Raw genomic sequence first — 20,969 nt, 5'->3', positions numbered from 1 at the left:
GGCAAACTAGTGATTTTAAAAATTTATTATAAATTCCAAAATAAGACTAAGAAATTACATTTTAATGGTAACCCATCTAACTTATATGTATGTGCCTTTATAAAACTTATGATTTTTCCAAACTATTGTTAAATTCAATATAAGGCTAAGGCTATGTTTTGATAGAAAATTAAATGGAATTTGTTCAACAAAACAATATCACAAAGACAATGGAATCTACAGATTACATACATATGCACATTTAATCTCAAAATAATTTAGGAAGCATTTCTAATCACATGTCTCCTTGGTGACTTTTACCAAAGTTTCCAAGAAAATGCAAACTAGCAGATATAATATTAGACTTTCCTTACTAAAAATTTTACTTGTGTCTCTTTTTTTTGGGGAGTGGCCTATCTCCATCTACATAGTCTCAGGAAGAGATTCCAATCATACAACTACCTGACTTTCCCACCTAATATTTCAAACAAAACAATCATCAACAACTCAAACGTTTTGCTAGGGATATGAATTTTTCTATTCAATGTATTAAACGTCAAAATGTACATTTGATTTTTATGTTCATTTTTTAAAAAACCTCTATAGTTAGAGTTTTAAGACACGGTGTTATATATGGATGAGACTTTTGGCTTCAAATTGAATTTCAGTCAAAATATTTCAAAATTATATGTAGGTCAATACTAATTATGGCCTAAATCAAATCCATCTTCTTGCCAATAGACCCAAATCCCAGGGCATGTGATGACAGGCCAAGAGGAGTTGATTGTGACACCTGCATATCATCAGTTTTCTTCTAGGATAGATAAGAGCATCATTTCAGGGACATCAGCAAGTCATTCAAGTTGTTTCCTTGTGACGTTGGAGTGTCTAGCTAGTGCAAGTCCCTTACCTGCCCAGATTCTCCGGACATCACCAGATACGTAACCAACCCCATATTTATCACCACCATATTCACTGTAGGTTTACACTGTTTTCTTCTTTTGTACTTTTAAATTCCAAGTCAAGAAGTTTGTAGTTACAAAAGAAACAGAACGAATTTATTTGTTCTAGTCTATAAGTAAATAAAAAGATGAAAGTGAAGACTAAATTAACAGTGGAACTCCTCATTTTAAATCTCTCCTGTTGAGTTGGTTAAAAGAGAATATAATTTTAAACCCACTCATTACAAACAAAAAGTTTAATATTTAGAAACTCATACCTACATTGTTAAAATAATTATACATACTTATAATTTATGTTTGCTGAAAATATACCCCACTAAACACTGATTGTTATGGTATTTAAATAATACAATGTAACTGCCTGAGGTTGTCTGTGATAGCTATTCTCTTAATATTGCACAGAGCAGCAAAAATATAACAGAGTAATATATCGATTTACCTCCCAGTGACTTCAAAAGCGTCTGGTGTAAATACCTCTAGAAAATCAAATAATAAATGATTATCCAGGTTTCTTATTTAGATACAAAACTACTCTCCAATACCTAAATCAATTAATGTGTGAAATCTTTATCTTCTAAAAAATAATGCCTAATAATGGCTGTGAAGAACTATAAACCATAAATATATTCTTTTATGAGAAGGGAGGAAGGGGAATGAACGGTCTGCATGACCAGTTATCTTAATTGAGCCTGACCAGTAATTTAAATTCTGATTCCAAAACCAATTTAGCTGAAAATGACCTCAAACTGTAATCAAGGGCAGTTAATGGACTCATTTTCAATCTCTTATCTTCGAAGATATCACACAATGTCCCTTTTTTGCTTCATTACGACAGATGGTTTTCTTGGATGAAAATTTAAAATTTTAAACATGTCATGAGTAACTTTAAGTTACATACACAGAAGGGAAAATCTGAGAAAGGAATAAATAACTCTTGGTTATCTTTTTTCTGACATTTCAAGGTTGTCTTTGGTGTCATTCCACAGGAATAAATATTACAAATGTAACCAAAAACAGTTCAGAAAGTAGTTTAGAATTTTTTACGAAACTACTGAATACATTCATCTTAGACCAACTACACAGAACATAGTAGTTATTCCGTAAGTACTAAATTAAGTGAATGTTTCTGCTACCCAACAAGTCTGGGACACAGCCATTTGCAAATGTGTTCATGAAACTGCTCTTATTCTGGTTCACAGCATCACTGCCAAGCCCATGTCTTTATATCCAAAAAATGTGGGATCTCAGGCCACCCTGGCATCTTTTCAGGGCTCCTTAGTTCAGAAAATGTTCTTCAACAATCTGAGACAGGCCCTAACTCCCTGAATTGTCAATTCTCTTGAAGTTGCCTTAACTTCATCTTCTTAGGTCTTTGCCTTTGATGCACCCCTGGAGCCTTTACCTTTTCCTTTAAGAACTGTGCAAGCTTCTTCCAATCTCAAAAATTCCATACTAAACCATGTGAGATAAAAGATTTCAAAAATAGGCTTTGGCTTGTAGCAATTATGAACACTGAAAGACACAGGTCACCAGAGGGTTCTCACAGTCTGCTCCAAAATTGAAACTCACAATTCCTCTCTTACCACACGCCTTCTCACACCACTAACTTCAACCCAACACACACACACATGTACACACACACACACACACACACACACACACATAACCCATAGGAGGGTTGCAGTCATGTATCTCATCTCCCATCCTGCATTCTTCCTCACGCCAGTAAAAGACTGCACTTTTATTAATGGAGAGTTAAATCACAGGGACTTTGCTCTTGGGGATACCAGGCATTGTTGAGGGCAGAGTGCCCCACTGCAAACAGGAGGATTAAATGAAATCTTGACAACTGAATAAAATACCCCCAAACCATTTTTCCCAGTCAGCTTAGAGAAAAAGAACAGTCAGACTTATACCCTATAATTTGCAAAATGTTGGATTCTCTTCAGCTGATCAGCACAAGACAAAACACAGGTACTAATGCGTGGATGCAGACGTCCCCCACCCAAGGGACCAGATCTCTGCAGAATCACTCTGCGGTGAAGCCCACCCACATGGAGCTTCCCTACAGCTTTTCAGTGTCTCACCCTTAATTACCAACAGACAGCCAGGGACCATTAGAATTTCAGAAATGAAATGAGACAACATGAAACACAGCAGAGATATTAAACCCAACAATAAAGAGGAATTCAAAGGAAAAAGAGACAATACAGGAAGCAGGAAAATTTTCTAAAATACTCAGCGATATAAAGATTATTGCATCAAGAAACAAGAAGAGGGTGCTACCAAAGAAACATCAAGACCACATAAAAGCTCTTAGAAATTTTTAATATATGCTTATATAGTTATGTGTTTTATATGTTATATATGTCAGCTGAATATAAAATTCAATAGAAATATTGGCAAAAAACTGAGAAAACCTCCCAGAAAATAAGGGATGGGGCCTGGTGAGACAAAGAAATGAATAATAGGAGACAGAAGATAAGAAAAGTCAGATAATCAATCCAATTTCTGAATAAGAGTTCCAGAAAAAGAAATTTAAAAGATATGAGAATAGCAAATAAATGAGGTAGGACCATTTCTCTGCACTGAATGACATGAATTTCCAGACTAAAATGGCCTACTGAGAATCTACTCCAATAAATGAAAACAGACCTACATCAAGGCACATCATAGTGAAATTTCAGAACACTATAAAGAGAAGATCCTAAAGTCTTCTATAGGAGAAATAAACAAGTTTCATACAAATTATCAGGAATTAGAATGCACTGGATTTCACAAATGCAACACAGAAAGCTAGAAAACCTGGAGCAACACCTTCAAAACTCTCAGGGAAAACAACTTCCAATGTAGAGAATTATATCAGGCAAATATAAATTAACTGCCACAAGCCTAGAAAACTAACAGTCTAGACTGAAAAACAAGGGTTAGGTCTAGGATATATGTCTGAGAGGAAGAAAAAAAATAACCATGTTTTAACATATTGAGAGGGGATATATACTTCAGTTTGAGAACTTGACCATGAATTAATGATGGGTATGTAGAAAACTAAGCTAAAGAAAACTGAGGCCATAATAAACTCCAAAAAAATCCAGAAAACTGTAGAAGGAATAAAATCATAGCATACATCAAGGCTCAGCTGTGAAAAATATTTACATGGTCATAATAATGTAAACATTAAATACTGGTTTAACCAAAAATAGAAAAATTGCTATATTGGGAGGCTAAGGTAAAGGAAGTAGGAGGTGGTGGGCAGTGCGTATAGGAAAAAGTCAATAAGTAATACCTAAGACTGAAAATTAAGAAAGTATAAATGTGGAGATAAAAAATGCGGAAACAGCTAAAGGAGTAGAAAGTGGTTACTTTAGGGGAGTCAAAATCAATGGTTGGAGGGGTAAGGAGGGGTAAGAAGGAGTAGAAAGAGTTGGGGAAGGGGACTGATGTTTTTTGTTACAAGTCTTATAAAACTAACTTTTTAAACATAGACATTTCATTTTGCTAAAAGTAAAAATTAAACTCAAGAAAGAAGGGAGGCATGACAACCAATTAAGTCCAATTGCTTGACTAGTTAGGATCTTTAATCTCAAGATATATTTAGTATAACTTAGCAGAGAAAAACAAACTAGCTGACCCACCTTATCTTAATGGTAAATAAATAGCTATGGGCTTCAAGCCAAGCTGAGAAGCTATACAGTATAACGAAGTCACCTTATAAGAATGAAATATGAAATCTCCTTTGTCCTAAATCCTTGGGGATTAGAATGTGTCATGAGTAGATTTTCCAGATGAGTAACACTAACTACATTGCCTCTTTCATCCCAACTTGCCATTGGTGAAGATAATGGTGCCTATGTTTAAGTTTGTTTTATTTTTCCAACTATATGGAAAAATAGTCTTAACTCCTTTAGCACCTAGTACAGAGCTGAACACTAAAGACACATGCTCAATAACTGAGTCCATATAACTGTTACCTGCTGCTTGAAAATGAGGTTTGGTCATAAATAGGCATTATTTATACTGCACTGTGTTAGAGACATTCCCTTGGCATTTGTGATGTATAGGGCTTTCTTTTTAGCCAAATACTAAATGGCTAAGACTGACATGCTTTTTTGTGTTCTTGAGTCTGATTCTCATAATTTTTCCATCCATTCAAGTTACTACATCTTCTTACCATCAGTGTACCTGTACCTAGTGGTCATGTTTCATTTGATTCTAATCTGAATCTAGGAATCTTTATAAATGTGGTAGAATCTAGGAAATTAATTCAGAATATATGGGCTCTTTGTGAATAAAGGTTTAAGGGCTTTAAGGGCTTCCCTATGAGTCAAGTGTGTACAATTCAGTGCATGGTCTTTGGGGACATGTATTTTGGCTATCCAGAGGCTGCATTCCTTCACTTCTTCACTCTTTCCCTTAATTCTTCATTCTTCATGTTCCAAAAAATAAAGGTTGCCAGACAAATGACTTCCATATTAATCAAGTATCAACAGTAGGTTCTTTATCAGCAACCATTACTTCAAATATTATGGCTCCACCATTGACAGATTTAATATTAACTCTATGAAAATAGAAAATAGAATCTATATAAACCAATTTGTTTTTTAAACTTCCACTTTTCTCAAAATCAAGATGACTTTGCTTTCATGGAAGGTAAAGCAGCTAAGCAATCAGCCACAGCATTTCAAACTCAGTTGCAACTCATGGTGAGTTCAATGCTTAACTCTCAGAGGATAAAAAATAAATGGAAAAAATGTGATTCTAATTATAATCAATATCTAAATCCAACACTAACTGTACACCCCTTCACTGTGAACTTTAGCAGAAAGAAGGGAAATGGGAAAAAAATGACTGAGTTTACTATGTGCCAGACAGTTGTATAAATTACCTCATTTTGTCCTCACAACAGCACTTTTAGGTGGGTATTATAATCCCTGTCTCACACATAAATAAACTGAGTGTTGGAGAGATTAAATTACTGGATCAAGGTCATGGACAGCAGGAGAGCCACCTTTCAAAATCAAGTCTGATATAAAAGACCTACAGAGCGCCCCCTACAGTATGCACTGCCGCTAAAACACCAAAAAGAGATACTAAATTAAGAAAGGAAGTATTGGGGGTGGGTGGGGAGGAAGGTCCAAGAGGGAGGGGATATATGTATACATATAGCTGATTCACTTCGTTGTACAGGAGAAACTAACACAACATTGTAAAGCAACTATACCCCAATTTAAAAAAAGGAAGATAATTTATAACTATAACTTAAATCAAAGTGTTTGTATTGAATTTAGATCTTCTCATGCCCAGGATAGCAGATCTTTAAGGTTTCCATTTGTGCCCTAAATCTAAATATCATATAGCAACTGCAGCTTAACTGGTGATTGGCAGTATCTCATGTGGACAGAATGGACACTTGCAGATGAAATATGAATAAAAGAACATTAGAAAAGTGGTCAATCTCAACCATTTCCACTCCTTTGCTGATCTGATAAAAGCAATGCATCCAATATGTGACAGGCAGAACGGACTTCAAAAGATTTTGCATGAAAAGTAATGACTAATGGGCATGGGATTTCTTTGGCAATAATAAAAATGTTTTGAAATTTTTAAAAAGGTAGGTGCATTGCCTCGCCAACCTCTTCTGGCTCTCTCCCTCAGTGTGCAGGTATATATGCCCAGATGGCCCTCAGCTTAAAGCCTTCCCAACAAACACCTCTTCTCCCCTTCTTTTTGGTCAAGTGTCCGGGATATCAGCTCTTACTCAGTCTTTGATTCTAAGAACTTGAATTTCACCATCCGACTGAAATTACTCTAAGATCACCACTCTCCTCCAAATCCAAAGATGCTACTTGAGTCTCATCCTCCTTATACTCTTACCTACCTCTTTTTTATTGCACTATTTGTTTTGCAATCTGAACATAAAGCTCATCAGAGAAAGCTCAGATGGTATAAAAATTAATCTTCTTCCAGTCTTAAGAAGTGAAAGAGATTTTTTAAAACAAAATTGGGATTATGCTTATAAATACCATTTGTTTCCAACTCTTCCACTTAACATTATCATCCTTCTCTAACCTAGGCATTCATACCATGAGGCTCTGGCTACCTTTTTTTGTTCAATATCACTTTCTAAATTATGGACAAGATACCATTCTAGATGCTACATAAACACAACAACATAAATACTTCGGGTGTGATAAAGACTCCACAATGTACGCGTTCTAATTCATGGTGTTTTCTCTCCACCAAAAGAGGATAAAAATATAGACTACTACGACTCTCAGTCTTCTTGGTCTCCTTAGCTGGGCTTCCTCCAAGCTTCCTTCCAAACACACAACAAGTAACATACCTCATCCACGCTAAATCCTTCCTTTACAACCTCCTTCAGAGCTCACTTAAACTGAGAAGAGTTCCAATCTCCCCTGGTGCACAGGTAATCTTTATCCTGCCTCGACAATCTTAGCCACGTTTCTGACTTTAAATGCCACCTGGTATTCCCAGTTGTCTTTTCTTTCTCCACTAGACAGTAAGCTCTCTTACTATCAAGGAATTGTACATGAGAGTTTTTGGGTTTTGTTTTACATCTGCAGCTAACAGATTTCGGACATGCTCAGTAAGTATTTTCACTGTCACTACTTCTCGCTCTCCCCCAAAACCCATTAAATCTCTATCCTGTCCCTTCTCTGCACTACAGATAGTTTTACCTTCTCTCTAGTCCTATATTCCTCCATCTATGAGGATTAGCTTTCTAACTTTTTTGATCTGAGTCATAACATGATATATGTTTTCCATCACAACCGGGTCAACAAAAGTTTAACAAAACAATACCTGGGTAGGTACACTACATAAGACATACTCTCTTTTCTATTCTACTCCATTCCTTCTTTCTTCCTTTTATTCCTTCCTTCTTTTTAATGCTAGTGGAAGCCAACTGAATAGATTTCACCACCCACGGCTGAAAAATACTGACCTGCATACAAGTTAAGACACTAGGATGCCCAAATTTTTTCTAAAACCTAATGTGTATAAAATTGAGGTTATCCATCTTTCATCCAAGGTAACCCCTCTTCTCAATTCCCTGTCATACTGACAGTACCATGATTATTTCATTACCTTGGGTTTGTTGCTTAAAATTATTTTTCTCTCTCAGTCAGCTACCATTTTGGAAATATCATCTACCTCTCTGGTTGATTTGTCATCTCCAACATGTCAGCTGTGTGTCCTTTTTATCCTAATCCAAAGCCATTACAAGCGTACCTTTCCAAGATTATCTGTTCTATAAAATATATCGCAGTTGGATTTCTTTAACAAGCCCCTCTGATACATAAAATTTAATTTTTATAAGACTTTTCAGCTACGTATCTATTAATAAAAGGTAGAGTTGTGAAGTGTTTTGGTTTGCAGTGCATTTCACATACATTATTTTATTTGCTTCTCCTACTCAAATGAGGAAATTACAGTTCGAAGGTATTAAGTGACTCACACAGATTCACTAAGTAGTTGGTGGCAGAGCCAAATCTTGAACCCAAATCTTTTTAATCTAAGCCCAACAGTTCCTTTCCCGACATACACATCTTCCTACCCCATAAAGCAAAAGACTTTCATTAGACTTCACTGGCCTTCAAAGCAGCTTTAACTGGCTCTCCTATCTCCTAGCCTCTGGGTTCTCCATCACCTACCTGATTTTTCGTAATGCAGCAAAAATCCTTTTACCAACTCACGATTTTGTCCAGCCACTATAGTGGCTGCCACATAAAACCAAAACTCCCCTTAAGGACTGCAACGATCTCTATTGATTTGCTCCTACTTAATTCTCTGCTAATTCATAGCTGGCAACAAATACAGAGCCTAGCACAGCAGACGTTCAATTGCTGTAGTTGACTATACTCTTAAATATTTTTTTAAATGATTTCTCTTACATCTCCAGCAGCACCCTCTCCTTTGTGCAGCATTTAAAATTTTAATACGATTTGTCCCAATATCCAGTCTGCTTTCACTGCTCTTCAATACCAATAATCCTCTAGCTAGATGCATCTCCTCCTACAGAGAGCTAGGTCCTTCCTCCTCTTATTTATCCTTATGTCCCTGGAGCTTCAGATCAAGTACTAGCTCTGCCACATCTTTTTCCAGACATTTAAACCAACCAAGACAATTTTTGCCTTTCTGAACAATTCTCACAATTATTACCTGTCTCCTTCCTTCTAGGCACTTATTCACATAGTACCTTTCAGGATTTCCTAAGTGTTTGAACAAAGTAAGTGGTTTCTCCCCAGCCATCTGAAAGCCTCTGCAGGCCTGGTATAACTTGCTTAAATGTATTTTCTTTTTCCCCTCAGCCTCCAGCACAGAACTCTGCACATCACATTCACAGCACACCTGTTTAATAAAGATTTCAAATAAAACCTCCATGCAGGATGAACCTTTTAAAAGAATATATTGAGTACCTACAGCATATTACCTGTTTTACATATGTGATTTTATTTAAGCTCACCAAAATCCGTAAGGGAGATGTCATTTTCTCCATTTTACACAGGGGAAGCAGGCTCAGAAGGGCAGCACCTTGCAGAATGTCAGTGACAGTGACCTCAACCTAGACCTGTCAGACTCCAAAGCTCTTGATACTGCCCTCCACCTACCACTGCCCCCTCACTTCCATCGGATCGGTCAGCCCAGAAGCCAAGCAAATTCACATTTGCTTGGCATGTATTCCAAGGCTATATGTATTCAAATTATCCTAACTTTAAAAAAGGATGAAATTCAGCCAACGAATATAAGTTATAGTCCCAGCTTCACCTGTGTAAATCACTTACCCCTTCTTAGACTCAGTTTCTATTTCAAGACCTAACATGATCTGGCCTTAGAGAATTGGTTTTTCTCCTCATCTCTGGCCACTTCTCCCCCAAGGTACCCAACACTGTTCCCCAAACGTGACTGTATACATTCATATCTCCGTGTGTTGGTTCTGCTGAATCACATCTTCTTCCTGTTCCATCCAGTGAAGGCAAACTGGTGCCCCATGCCCAGCTCAAGGGAGCCCCAAGCAGAGTTAACTGCTTCCTTCCTTGTGCTCCAATGGCATTTAATTCATGTCTCTATTTGTAAGTAGAGTATGTCTCTCCCCAACACTAGATGGTAAGCTCTAGAAGCAGAGGCAAATCTTACTTGACTTCATAACCCAAAACTGAGCACAATTCCTGAAACTATTTGACAATCACAAGGTTTCAGGAAGGTTCACTGAATTAAGGAAGTCAGGAATATTTGTTGTGATTCAACCAATGTTTGTTAAATAGTCAATCAACCATGCCTTAAAACGAGAAGAGCGTCTGTCCTTCCTACTTCACAGAGAGTTCTTTAAATGTTACCTGCTCACTCGCCCAACTACGCAAAGAAAGATTTCCCCCTGATAATCTCTCATAGCACCCTTCTCCTTTCCTTAGTTTTTAATCAGAATATATAATTATAAAGATGTGTATGAATTACTTTGCTAATGTCTATATTCCTCCACACTATTAGACTAGAAGCTCTATATAGGGACTATGTATGTTTAGGTAACAAGAATGATGTTATGTTTAGTCTACCACTGTATTCCTAGCACCCAACACCCAATAAGTGCTTGATAAATATTTACCGAATAAAAGATATGAAAATTAAAAGATATAATGCATATCAAACACTCTGTGAATTGTATAGTGATGATTAAGACACACTCACTTATTGGGATTATATATTCAGTTTATTCGCTCTTTCATAGCTAAAAAAAACCTTCAGTCTCTTCTCCAGTATCATATGCCTTTAGTTGGCAAACCTCTTCCTGCGCCGCCAATAGGGCACTTATGTTTGACTCATTTGAATAATAATATCAATTACCTTATTTTATTCCAGTTTGTAATTTACAAAAAATATCAGCAGTGAGTGAGACATATTAAATCACCTCAGATCTCACCTAAGATATTCTATAAAATAAAGGTCAAATAGCTTTTTCTTTTCAAAAATAACTTTGATTTTGATACATGGTTCCAATCTTCAAAGCACTGCACAACATTTACAAGGTACATGTTTAACACATTGTAACAATTAGCTTGCATTCTCAAGCGAGTGGGCCCAAGGAGACCAACACAGTTGCTACGGCAGGTCAGATGTTTGCATGGGCTCCTCTGTTACACGGGTTCCTTCCAAGGCTCTGGAGGGGATGGGGACCTGATGACCTGTTCTAACGGTCGAAAGCAAGAGAGTACTGAATTTTCCTTAAAGAGGGCATTCAAAATTGTAGACCTTTTGGCCCCCATGAGACCCAGATGCATGCCTGTGCTAAAGGCTTTCAACCTCATAATGAGACCACTTTCTCTCTGAAGTATTCATAAACCAACAAGACACGCAGGCATATTTAAAAAACAGATTTTAAAAAAATCTAGTTCTCATCTTTGAAGTAGAGTTCCTATTACATCCTTTTTTAAAGTCTGTCTAAAACAAGACCATTATGTCTGAATAATTATTTTTTCTAGACCCATATACACCCCTCTTTCTCCTTAATAAGCACAGCTCATGTGCATTTGAAAATATTCACAAGATCTCTACCAAGTAGGTGTTACTAATTTTCCCATTTCACAGAAGAGGAAACAGACTTAGAGAAGGGAACTGACTTGCCCAGGATCAGAGAGCTAATAAAGGATCCGTGTGCCTGGGATTTCATCCTAGGGCCCTAGGCCGCTGGCCACACTTAATCTCCAGGCTCTTTTACTCACAGGGTTCCTTGACAGCAGAAATTAGGTCATCATGGTGCTTTGTAATTCCCCACAGAGCTGATGATAAAAAGCTGGCACTCAACATATTTGATGAACTATTTAAGAGAATACCTATTGTAACCCAATCTCTAACAGTGTGATACCACTATGAATATTCCTAAATGGTGAGGTAATCAGACCTCTTAAGAAAGATACAGGATGGAAAACAGGGCCAGATGTTGCCAGGGTTTGCAGCTTCAAATCAAAGCTACTCAGGGAGAGTATCCAGTGGAATACAAGTTATGCAGAGGCCTTTCAAGTCATACCAGTGAGGCAATCTTTGAATTGAAAGGCAAGCATATTTACATATATCTGAGAGAAAACGAATGCCTAACAGGTTTATTAAAATCTTTTTTTAAATCAAAAACATACATACACAAGATAGACCAAATGTCTTGTCCTTCTAATATAGTCCTCTTTGAGTGATTGCCTGGAAGCTAAATTAATCCTGCAGGAAGGGAAAAGTGTGTCTACCTAACTGAAAACAGTGAACTCAGTGGCTGCATGTAGACATGGCCTAACATTGTAATGTAATGAAAGTGCCCGAAAAGCCGCCATTTGGCACCCAGGCCAACATCAAAAGGCAAGGCTCCTAATGAGGATCTTCAGCCAAGAGACAGCATTTCCACACCGTGAAATAAAAGAGTGTAATGGCACCACTGGAAACGCCAAATAATTTATGTCCCTCTACATCAGCAAATGGTTTTAAGGTTTGGCACCAAGAGGTAATAACAAAAAGGGCTAGAGTTGACATGCCTCTGACCTTCAGATTGACTTCTGCATTGTACTGCTCTATAGTAGTAAGTACATCTACCTGGATTACAAATAATAGTTTCACTACATTTTTTTTCATATGAAAAACTTGGGATCTCACAGAGACCTATTCATTAGGACTCGGAGAGGTCCTTGGGCATTCACTCTTCCTAAGAGGCCGTCTCTGACAATATTGCTCAGAGACTCACCATTTTAAGAGATGTATAAAATTCTCCTCTGAATCGTATTATTTCTTCCTTTTTAACTAAAGGAATCTTAACCTTTAGTCTTCTTGATTCAAAGCTCAAAGAGCTATTATCATTACATGGCCTGTTGAGTCATGTTTTCAATTTTGTTTAATTTGTAACTCATTTTTAAGACTGGAAAAATGCTATGTATAATTTCCTGTCACTTCTTTTAATATTCCAAAAGTTTCTTAGCCTATATATCCGTTAGGTGACTAAACCGAAGAATTATCAGTTATGGAATTTACATTAAAATATTTATATTGACAGCATAAGACATGTGTGTGCTCAAAAGCTCAATACTTAAATAGTGCAGGAGAGCCTTTTTAAAACGCCTTTGTCTCCTCCCAGGGTGACGGTTCCCAGAAGACTGATGGGGGCAGGTGCCAGTCCCTTCTCTCCCCTCCCTGCCGATTGGTTCTGCTCTCCAGCACCACAAACCCAAGATCAGCAGGGAAAGTTCAAACCGTTCTTTAGCAACAGGTAGTCGATCACTTATTTTCCACCAAGACAGGAAGAACTGTCTGTAAAATATCTTTGGAGGTCTGCCAGCAGCACTGAAGCCCCTTTCAGTCTGGAAAGCAGCCCCAGTTCTGTAACTCTGAAGACCATAAATGTGGGGGATTCATCAAACTAATATTAAATAGAGGATTTGTCACCTTAAAAAATTCAGTGCTTGGATCAGAAATTCCAAAGTCTGTATTTCAAGCAGTGTAAAGTTTACAAGATGCTGTCTGTAATTTACAAAACTGAGTTCTGCAGCAAACAAAAACATCTGTCATGTCTAAAGATTAGTATTTGAATGACAAAATGGTGCTATTTTGAAAGGCAATTAAGATGTCGTTCCCTATGAAGAAAAAACATAGATATAGATTACTTACATTAAATGACATATTACCTATTTGAGGAAATCAATTAATGATAAATGTATTCCAAAGAAAAAGCACTATGCAAAACTCAGAATTTGGGGTTCCAGTGACTAATTTTTCTCTCTTACTGCTGCCTTGACTAAGCACCTACAGTCCTTGTAAACAGCACACCCACACCATAATTTTTTTTTGGCAAACAATTAGTGCCTTAATTCTTGAACTATCACGCTCGAGAAACAATAGCCACTTAAATCAACAAACCCTCAGTTTAATCAATTAGCATAGAGTCTTAGATGAACCTCCTTTATTAAACATGCATGTGTCCTGCTATTTTCTGCTATTTTAATATTATTTTTTAAAAAACAGATCCTGGGTAAAGGTATCTGGAAAGAAATCATCAAGTTCAATGTGTTAGGGGAAGACAGGGGGAGCTTCTTGAAAACTGACTCTAAAAAACATTGTTAAGTTTTAGACTAATGAAAACTTAGCCCCAGTTGGTAGATCTTTAGAATCTTTGTAGTGGGAATAGCAACTCAAAAACTATTAAACAAATGACAGGCCAAACATCCACAATGTCTGGATTTTATTCTCTTTTCGTTTAATTCTGTTGAATTTTAAATAAAGTTTAGGTTATTTTTTTAATATTTTAAAATATGCTAATAGTTGTTGAAAAATAATTAACTTTTCGGTTTTTGGACAGAGTTGTAAAAGGTTTCCCACATTCTTAAATATGGCTTTACTACATTCCATTAAATTTTGTTCAGAAAGATACATTACTGATATTAAAATAAAAACCAATGAAAAAATATAGCTCACCATAACGGTATTCATAGCAAACTCTGCTGAAACATACCTTAATTCGTTTAGTAAATGATATTATATATACTGTAAATACAGTGCAAGCTAGCTTTTGGGTAGCAAAGGTGTTCTTTGTTCTTAATCTGGTGCTACTTGTTAGAAAACCAGTCCTGATCACTTGACTCTTCCAAGTTAAACTGGCAGAGGATTATAAAATTATCAAATAAACATATGACTTAACAACCATTCCAGATAATTCCATCAAACAATTTTTCCACAAAACATCTAAAACTGCAGCTAGAATAAACTCAAATTTGCTGTGTAATTCCACAACGTTTCACTTTATTCCTAAGGAGCAGAAGACACCAAAATGACAGAGGGGCAGCAGACCTGATTCCTTTGGTATATTAAGGTGAGCACACCTTACATCTAAATTTTCATGTGCGCCCAGTGGAGCAGAGACTGAACAACCATTGTCCCTGGAGACGACAGAACACTGCAGGCCAAAAAACAACAACAACAAGAAAACGTATGTGTGTGTGTTTTTGTTTTTATTTTCGTCCTGACCCTTTGACTTGAACTCTACATTTTTTTTTAAACTATGGTAAAAACAATACTTTAATGGAAAATTCTCTTTGGAAAACCGCTCAACTTCTTTCTTTTGTTAAGCAACCTTGTATGTGTTTCCTCTTCTGCCTTCTTCCCATCCTCACGTTACTAGGGCCACGAACGAGGACGCTTTCCTTCCAGAAAACACCGGTCAGAATGCCACCCTTGCCTGGGCAGCCTTGAACATCCAATCTGGGATTCCCTGGGGATCCCAACACCAAGAGTTACACCCATCACGACGCTGGAAAGGGCGTCTGGGCGATCCCCCCTAAAGGCCTACCAAAGATCAGGTCTCTACCGTTACGCCCCCATCTAGAGGAGAGGACGTCCCAGACACGCCCCCCCGCGTGCAGGGCGGGGAACTCGCGCCCGGGAGTCCCACGGACACGATGGGAAAGGGCATGCCCGGGCGGGGTGGGTGGGGGCGAAGCTGACCCGGGGACTGCCGGTACAGAACGAGAAGCCCGCTGGGGTTGGCCGACCCCCTCCCCCTCCCCCTCACTAGGGGCCTCACCACCCCTCCAAGGCCCCGCCCCCAGCTTCGCCCCCTGCCCGCCGGTCAGCGCACGCGTGTCGGTGCGCCCAGCCTCTGCGCCCTCCCAGGCAGCACGCTCCGGTCTGGACGGTTCCGCGGGTGTGTGTGTGCCAGAGGGGCGAGAGGGATGCTCCAAGTCGGCGTGAAGGAGGCACGAGTGGGGAAACACGGGCGGGCCAGACCAGGAGACCTCCCGGTAACCACCTCGACTCCATTTTATCTCCTCGGAAACTGGGCAGGCTGGGGACCCCGCCGCAGGGCGGGGTTCCTCCCGGCGGGGGGCGAGAGAGACCGTTACGCTGGAGCACCGGGAGACGGTCCTGGCAGCTCGCGGCCGCCACCCGCGCCGAAATAAAAGCCTCTCGCGGCTTCCCGCCCAGCCAGCCTCTCTCTGATTGGTCGCCATGGGAGGGACCCGAGTTGGCCTGAGGCGGCGGCGGAGCGCGTCTCTCGTGCCGCCCGGGGAGGGGGCGCGTTGGGTGCTCCCCGGCCCGCCCCGCGCGCTCCCCGACCCAGGCTCGGCCGTCTAGGGCAGCTCCAGCGGCAGCTGGCAGCGGCGGCCACAACACACAGACCCCTCCGCCCGGCTTTCCTCGGGCGCTTCCCAGCACACGCCCCCCACCGAGAATGTCTGCCCACCCCACCCAGCTCTCTGCGGTTCCTGCTCCTTTTCTTCCCCCTCCCCGTCCGTCAGCTCCAAAACGCAAATCCTGCGGTGGGGTGGGGCGGGGTGGGATGGGGTGGGGTGAGCAGCTGGAGGGAAGGGTGGGCACGCACGGAAGAATCTTCCAGGGAGGCCGGGATGGAAATACCCCAAATGAAATAAACCTCCCTCCCTGCCGCCAAGGTTTTATGGGCGGCGGCGCAGCCCCCGCAACCCGCGGCAGCATCACTACTGTCTGCCTCCCAGCTCCTATTGTTCACACTTTGCCAGGGTCAGGAACCTCGCCCAAAGAAAGGAGACTGGGGCGAGGTGTTTCGGGCGGCTACCTGCCATTCTTCTCTCGCACCACGCAACATGGGGCTCGCGGTGCGTGTGAAGGCACACACGCGCACACACGCGCGCGCGCACACACCAGGCAACCCCGATCACGCCCTCCTCGCCCTCCGCCCCTCCGCACTTCCTCCTGTCAAAACGCGGCGCTCGATCTTCCCATCCCTCCTTGCTCCGGGCCGAGAGCAGGCTTTGCAACTAACCAGATATTTGGCAAATGAAAAACTAACGTCATACCGACGGGGGTGCAACAACGGCCACACAGCCCTGAGATTCTGCCCATTTCGCCCCATTTTTCAAACCGTTATTCGGCCGGGGCCGGGGGGAAAGGCGCAAAGGCGGCGAGCCCCACTTTATTAGACCCGGGGAAATAATGATCGGGGGCGGCTGCCCCGGCCTTATTGTTCACTCTTCGCGGAACCGGGGCTGACAAGCCCCTTCCCCACAGAACCCGAGCCTGTGCGGCTGCACCACCGGACCGCGGCCTCCCCCGCTCCGCCGCCCGCCACCCGCCTTCGGGGATGGAGCGCTGCCCATCACCGGCGCGGCCGCAGCGTCCCGGGAGCGGGCTGCTCCGCTCCCAGCGCAGCGGGCACACAAAGTGGGAAGGGCGGGCGCGCTGGAGGGGCGCCCGGCACTCGCTACGCGGGGAGGCTGCCCCGGTCCAGGCAGCCCGGGAGGGTTCGGGTGGGCAGCAAGGGCGACGCGCTCCTTCCTCAGCTCAACGAAAATGACCACCCTTAGCATTCCATGTAAAACCACCCCAAATAACAGCGTTCCTCGGGGAGAGGAGTGGGGGGAGGGTTCAATTAGCAAATCAAATTGCGAATATTAATTTTGAAAATGTACCTGCAGTTCCCAGGAAAAACAAAGTCCAGATGAGATCCTTAGTTTGCAGCATTGTAATCTGCTGGCCGGGAGGGATGTTCTTGCCGCGGTAAATTCTCTGCCCCCCCCCCCGTGCAGCGAGTGTGGACAGCGGCAGAGCAACAGACCTAGGGGCAGACAATTGCCAGGCTGAGTATGATTATTTTTGCAGAATTGTTTCCTGCCAGCCGCCGCCGAGCTGCGTTCACGCGCTGATCGGAGAATGAGTGACAGTCCCAGCCTCAGCACATTCGCAACTCGGAGATCCTTGCGCTGGCCCGGGTTCGCTTTGATGGAACTGGGGATGGGAGCTGGGGGCGGGGGTGAGAACCTCACTGTGTCCTTCCACCACGCCGGCCACAAATAGTGCCGAACATCAAGGAGGTAAGAGAGACAGGGGAGGCAGCTGCGGCCGCCTGCAAAACCCGGCGTGGAAACTGCCGGTGGAGTCGGGCTCTTTCACAGGCAGTCTTCCAGGCAGAACTGGGATTTCTTCTTTTCACACTTCTCGCCTATGCCTCCGCGGTCCTTGCTGCCATCCAGCCTTCCTTAATCAGGAAGGTTGGATACTTTAATAACTAGTAAATAATAAAAGTAAAATCTTGGGTTTGTGTAGGGTTTCAAAGTTGTCGAATCCTTCATTTAGATCCTAAGATCCTTGAATTATAAGGATAGCCTAGGATTTAGTTGTTTTAAGTGCAGGAAATTAGAAATTTGGAGGAGGGGGATTGCTGTTGTGGGGTTTTGTTTGTTAATTTGTTTGTTTGTTTGTTTTATACTGGCTATGAAGTTTGCTCTCCCACAGAGAGGCAGCAGATCTCAGGGGAAGGAGGTGGGGAGCAACTTAAGTTAGAAGGAAAACGCAGATGTTTAGAAGGGATTTTCAGAAATAACTACAGGAAAATGTTTTCTTGTTTATAAATGCTGGAATCTGTGGTCTCTTTATAAAGATAACCAAGATTTTTTATGTAGGTTTTACGGTATAGGCACAATATTAAATAATATTTTCTTACAAGGGCATACAACCTCAATTTTTAAAGATTTTAATATAGAATATCACTGAGGTACCAACGCAAAGAGTTTCAATGAATCTTCCAGCTGTTATTTTAAACAGAAGAGGGTGGGGGAGCAAGGTGAAAATAAACATGTTTCAGCACCTGAGCAAGGTTTGAGTGTTTACAGAACAAAAGGTGAGGCAGAAAAAGGAGCTCACGGTGTCCTAGATGCTGGACTAGCCTACTAGCCTAGCACAGTGAAACCCTCCCAGAGGAAGGCTGCCTGTCTATGTTCAAAGCACCAGTGCACCAACATCACCATGCACTCCATTTGTCTTTAAAGGTCAGACTCTTCACTGCTGTATCACTCTTCAAAAACCCATTCTCTGCTGGCTAACCAGCCAGCCTCTGTTACTGGAGAGGCTGGCACCCCTCCCCCTCCCCTCCTGTATACTAAACCCAGGTGGGCCAAACCAACAGGCTGAAATACAGGGGCCCCTGAAAAGTACTTCCTCCCCCAAATCTATCTTTCACAACATTTATTTTTGTAATATTTCCCTCATACCAACTATAAATAATTTTAAAATACAGAGAAGTAGAAAGAATCCCACAGATTCCAGAGATACCCACAGATTTTCTAAGTCTTCTCTATATGCATATGATTTTTGTCATTGACATAGTATAGCAGTGCCTAACGTCTCATTATAAGCATTTTTCCAGTTTGTTAAAAAGTCCTTTGAAATCCTTTATAGCTATGTAGTATTTCTTCATATTGATGGCTCTTCAATGGTTTCTCCACTGTTGGATATTTAGATTGTTTCCAGAGCTTAATAATATCAGTAATGTTTTTTGAACATCTTTTAATAAGTATTTATTGAACAACCACTGTATTTAGTCCTGTGCTGGGTACAGTGAATTATATAGTTGTTGGTGGTGTTTTTAATGGTTGCTGTATTTAGCATATTTGGCTTCAGACATGCTAGCATGTAAAATTACCACATTGGCCTTGTAAATGTAAGTGGATAAATATATTAGACTCTTTCTTAAGGAAGAGGTTTTGATAGCAGGGAAAGATGGAGAGAACAGGCTTGAGGGGAAAGGGAAGAAAGTGAAGGTTGGGATACCCAAGATAAAATTTTTCTATTTCTAATTTTACCAAGAGTGAGAGACACAACCTTCTCTGCAAACCTCCCTCCCTATAGTGCCTATCCATAGAATTAAAAGATTCCTTACTATTTTCCTCCCCAAATGTCCCTATTTTTAGTTTTTTAATGTAGGCAGGTGTGGAAGTCCTATCTTACTTCAGCATGACTGAACCCCCCCCCCAGCCCCTCCCTTCCCTGTGGGGCTGCTGCTCTCTGTTGTGATGATTCATTCTAGACTTCTGGCCCCCAGGCATTCCAGTCCACACTCCATGTATCTCTCCTGTGTTCTTTTAACAGGATCCATCACTTGTGTCCAATTCGTCAGCTCTCCACTTGTCAGTGCCCACATCTGTGAGCTCTGGGTGTCAATCCTTTCCTGGACCTCACTTTGAAATGAGGCAAAACTGTGTCCCTCCCCAGACCTCTCTTCCCAGAGGGAGTCCCAGGCTGTCAGGCCCACATTAATGAGCATCTAGCGAGTGAATAGCCAGGGGACTGAAGCAGAGGAAGGAGACACTCTGGACTGTTTTAGAGATTGGAACTTCCCTAATAAAGCAGAGAATGGGCTATAAAATCAGCCACAGCAAGAAGACCAGCCAGGAAGCTATGACAGTGCTCTCTGGATGGGCTGGCAGGTCCTGATCCTAGGCAGTGGCCCTGGGGAAGGAAGCCAACAGGAGCACAGATTTCAGAAATATTTCCAAGACAAAAAACAGCAGAACTTTGGAACTTTCTGAAGATGGGGGTCTGAGGCAGGGGAAGAAATCAGAATTGCTTTCATTCATTCAACAAATACTTATTCAGTATCAACTAGGTGCCCGGCACTGCTCTAGACACTCAAGACATAGCAGTAGACAAAAGAGTATCTTTGCCTTCATGGACTTCTGTTCTTATGGGGAAGATAGAAATTAATCTACAAATATCTAGTATGTAGATGGTAATATGTGCAAAGGAGAGCAATAAAGAGGGGTACAGGGGTAGGGAGTTCTGTGGGGACTAGCATTTTGTACAGGGGAGCCAGGGGAAACATCTCTGATTCAGGGATATCTGGCCAAGATCTCAAGAAAGTAATGACTCCAAAGCTTCCAGTGTGGGCAGTTAAGTAGCTGCTGGTAACCTTGACAGGGAGTGGAAGAGGAAGGGCAGACTTAGACAAGGTAATAAGCAAAGGAGCAATGGTGTCAGCTCTGAACATACTAATTCTGAGACGTTTGAGGGATATCCAAGTGGAGATGTACAGAAGACGAATAGTCAGATGGAGAGGAGCCCAGAGAACATTAATATTTAAGCTGTGGGCAGACGGAACTGCCAAAGAAATAGTGAAAACACAGAGACATAGAGAATTGGAACATTATAATGTCACCAAATCGAAAGGAGAAGAAAGTTTTGAAGTGCTCATATAAGAAGACTTAAAAGTTTTCTGGATTTGACCATTGGGAAGTC

The 20,969-nt window shown here is 41.2% G+C and overlaps 1 protein-coding gene across 20 annotated transcripts in view; it reads right to left on the bottom strand.

Annotated features, from left to right (window-relative positions):
- NCAM1 (neural cell adhesion molecule 1) overlaps window positions 1–17,765 on the bottom strand; it is a 312,747-nt gene extending 294,982 nt beyond the window's left edge. For 4 of the 20 annotated variants that reach the window (XM_036862078.1, XM_036862088.1, XM_036862089.1 and 1 more), the window contains exon 1: window positions 17,369–17,705. In XM_036862078.1, the coding sequence (XP_036717973.1) occupies window positions 17,369–17,420 (52 nt within the window). In that variant the 5' untranslated portion in view covers window positions 17,421–17,705. Of the gene's footprint in view, window positions 1–17,368 lie in introns of all 20 variants that reach the window. The other 16 variants (XM_036862075.1, XM_036862076.1, XM_036862077.1 and 13 more) reach the window with 9 other exon arrangements.
- Window positions 17,766–20,969: the final 3,204 nt, after the last annotated feature.

Source organism: Balaenoptera musculus, chromosome 8 (genome assembly GCF_009873245.2).
Source record: "Balaenoptera musculus isolate JJ_BM4_2016_0621 chromosome 8, mBalMus1.pri.v3, whole genome shotgun sequence".
Taxonomy (NCBI): domain Eukaryota; kingdom Metazoa; phylum Chordata; class Mammalia; order Artiodactyla; family Balaenopteridae; genus Balaenoptera; species Balaenoptera musculus.
This window is presented reverse-complemented; position numbering and strand designations above follow the sequence as displayed.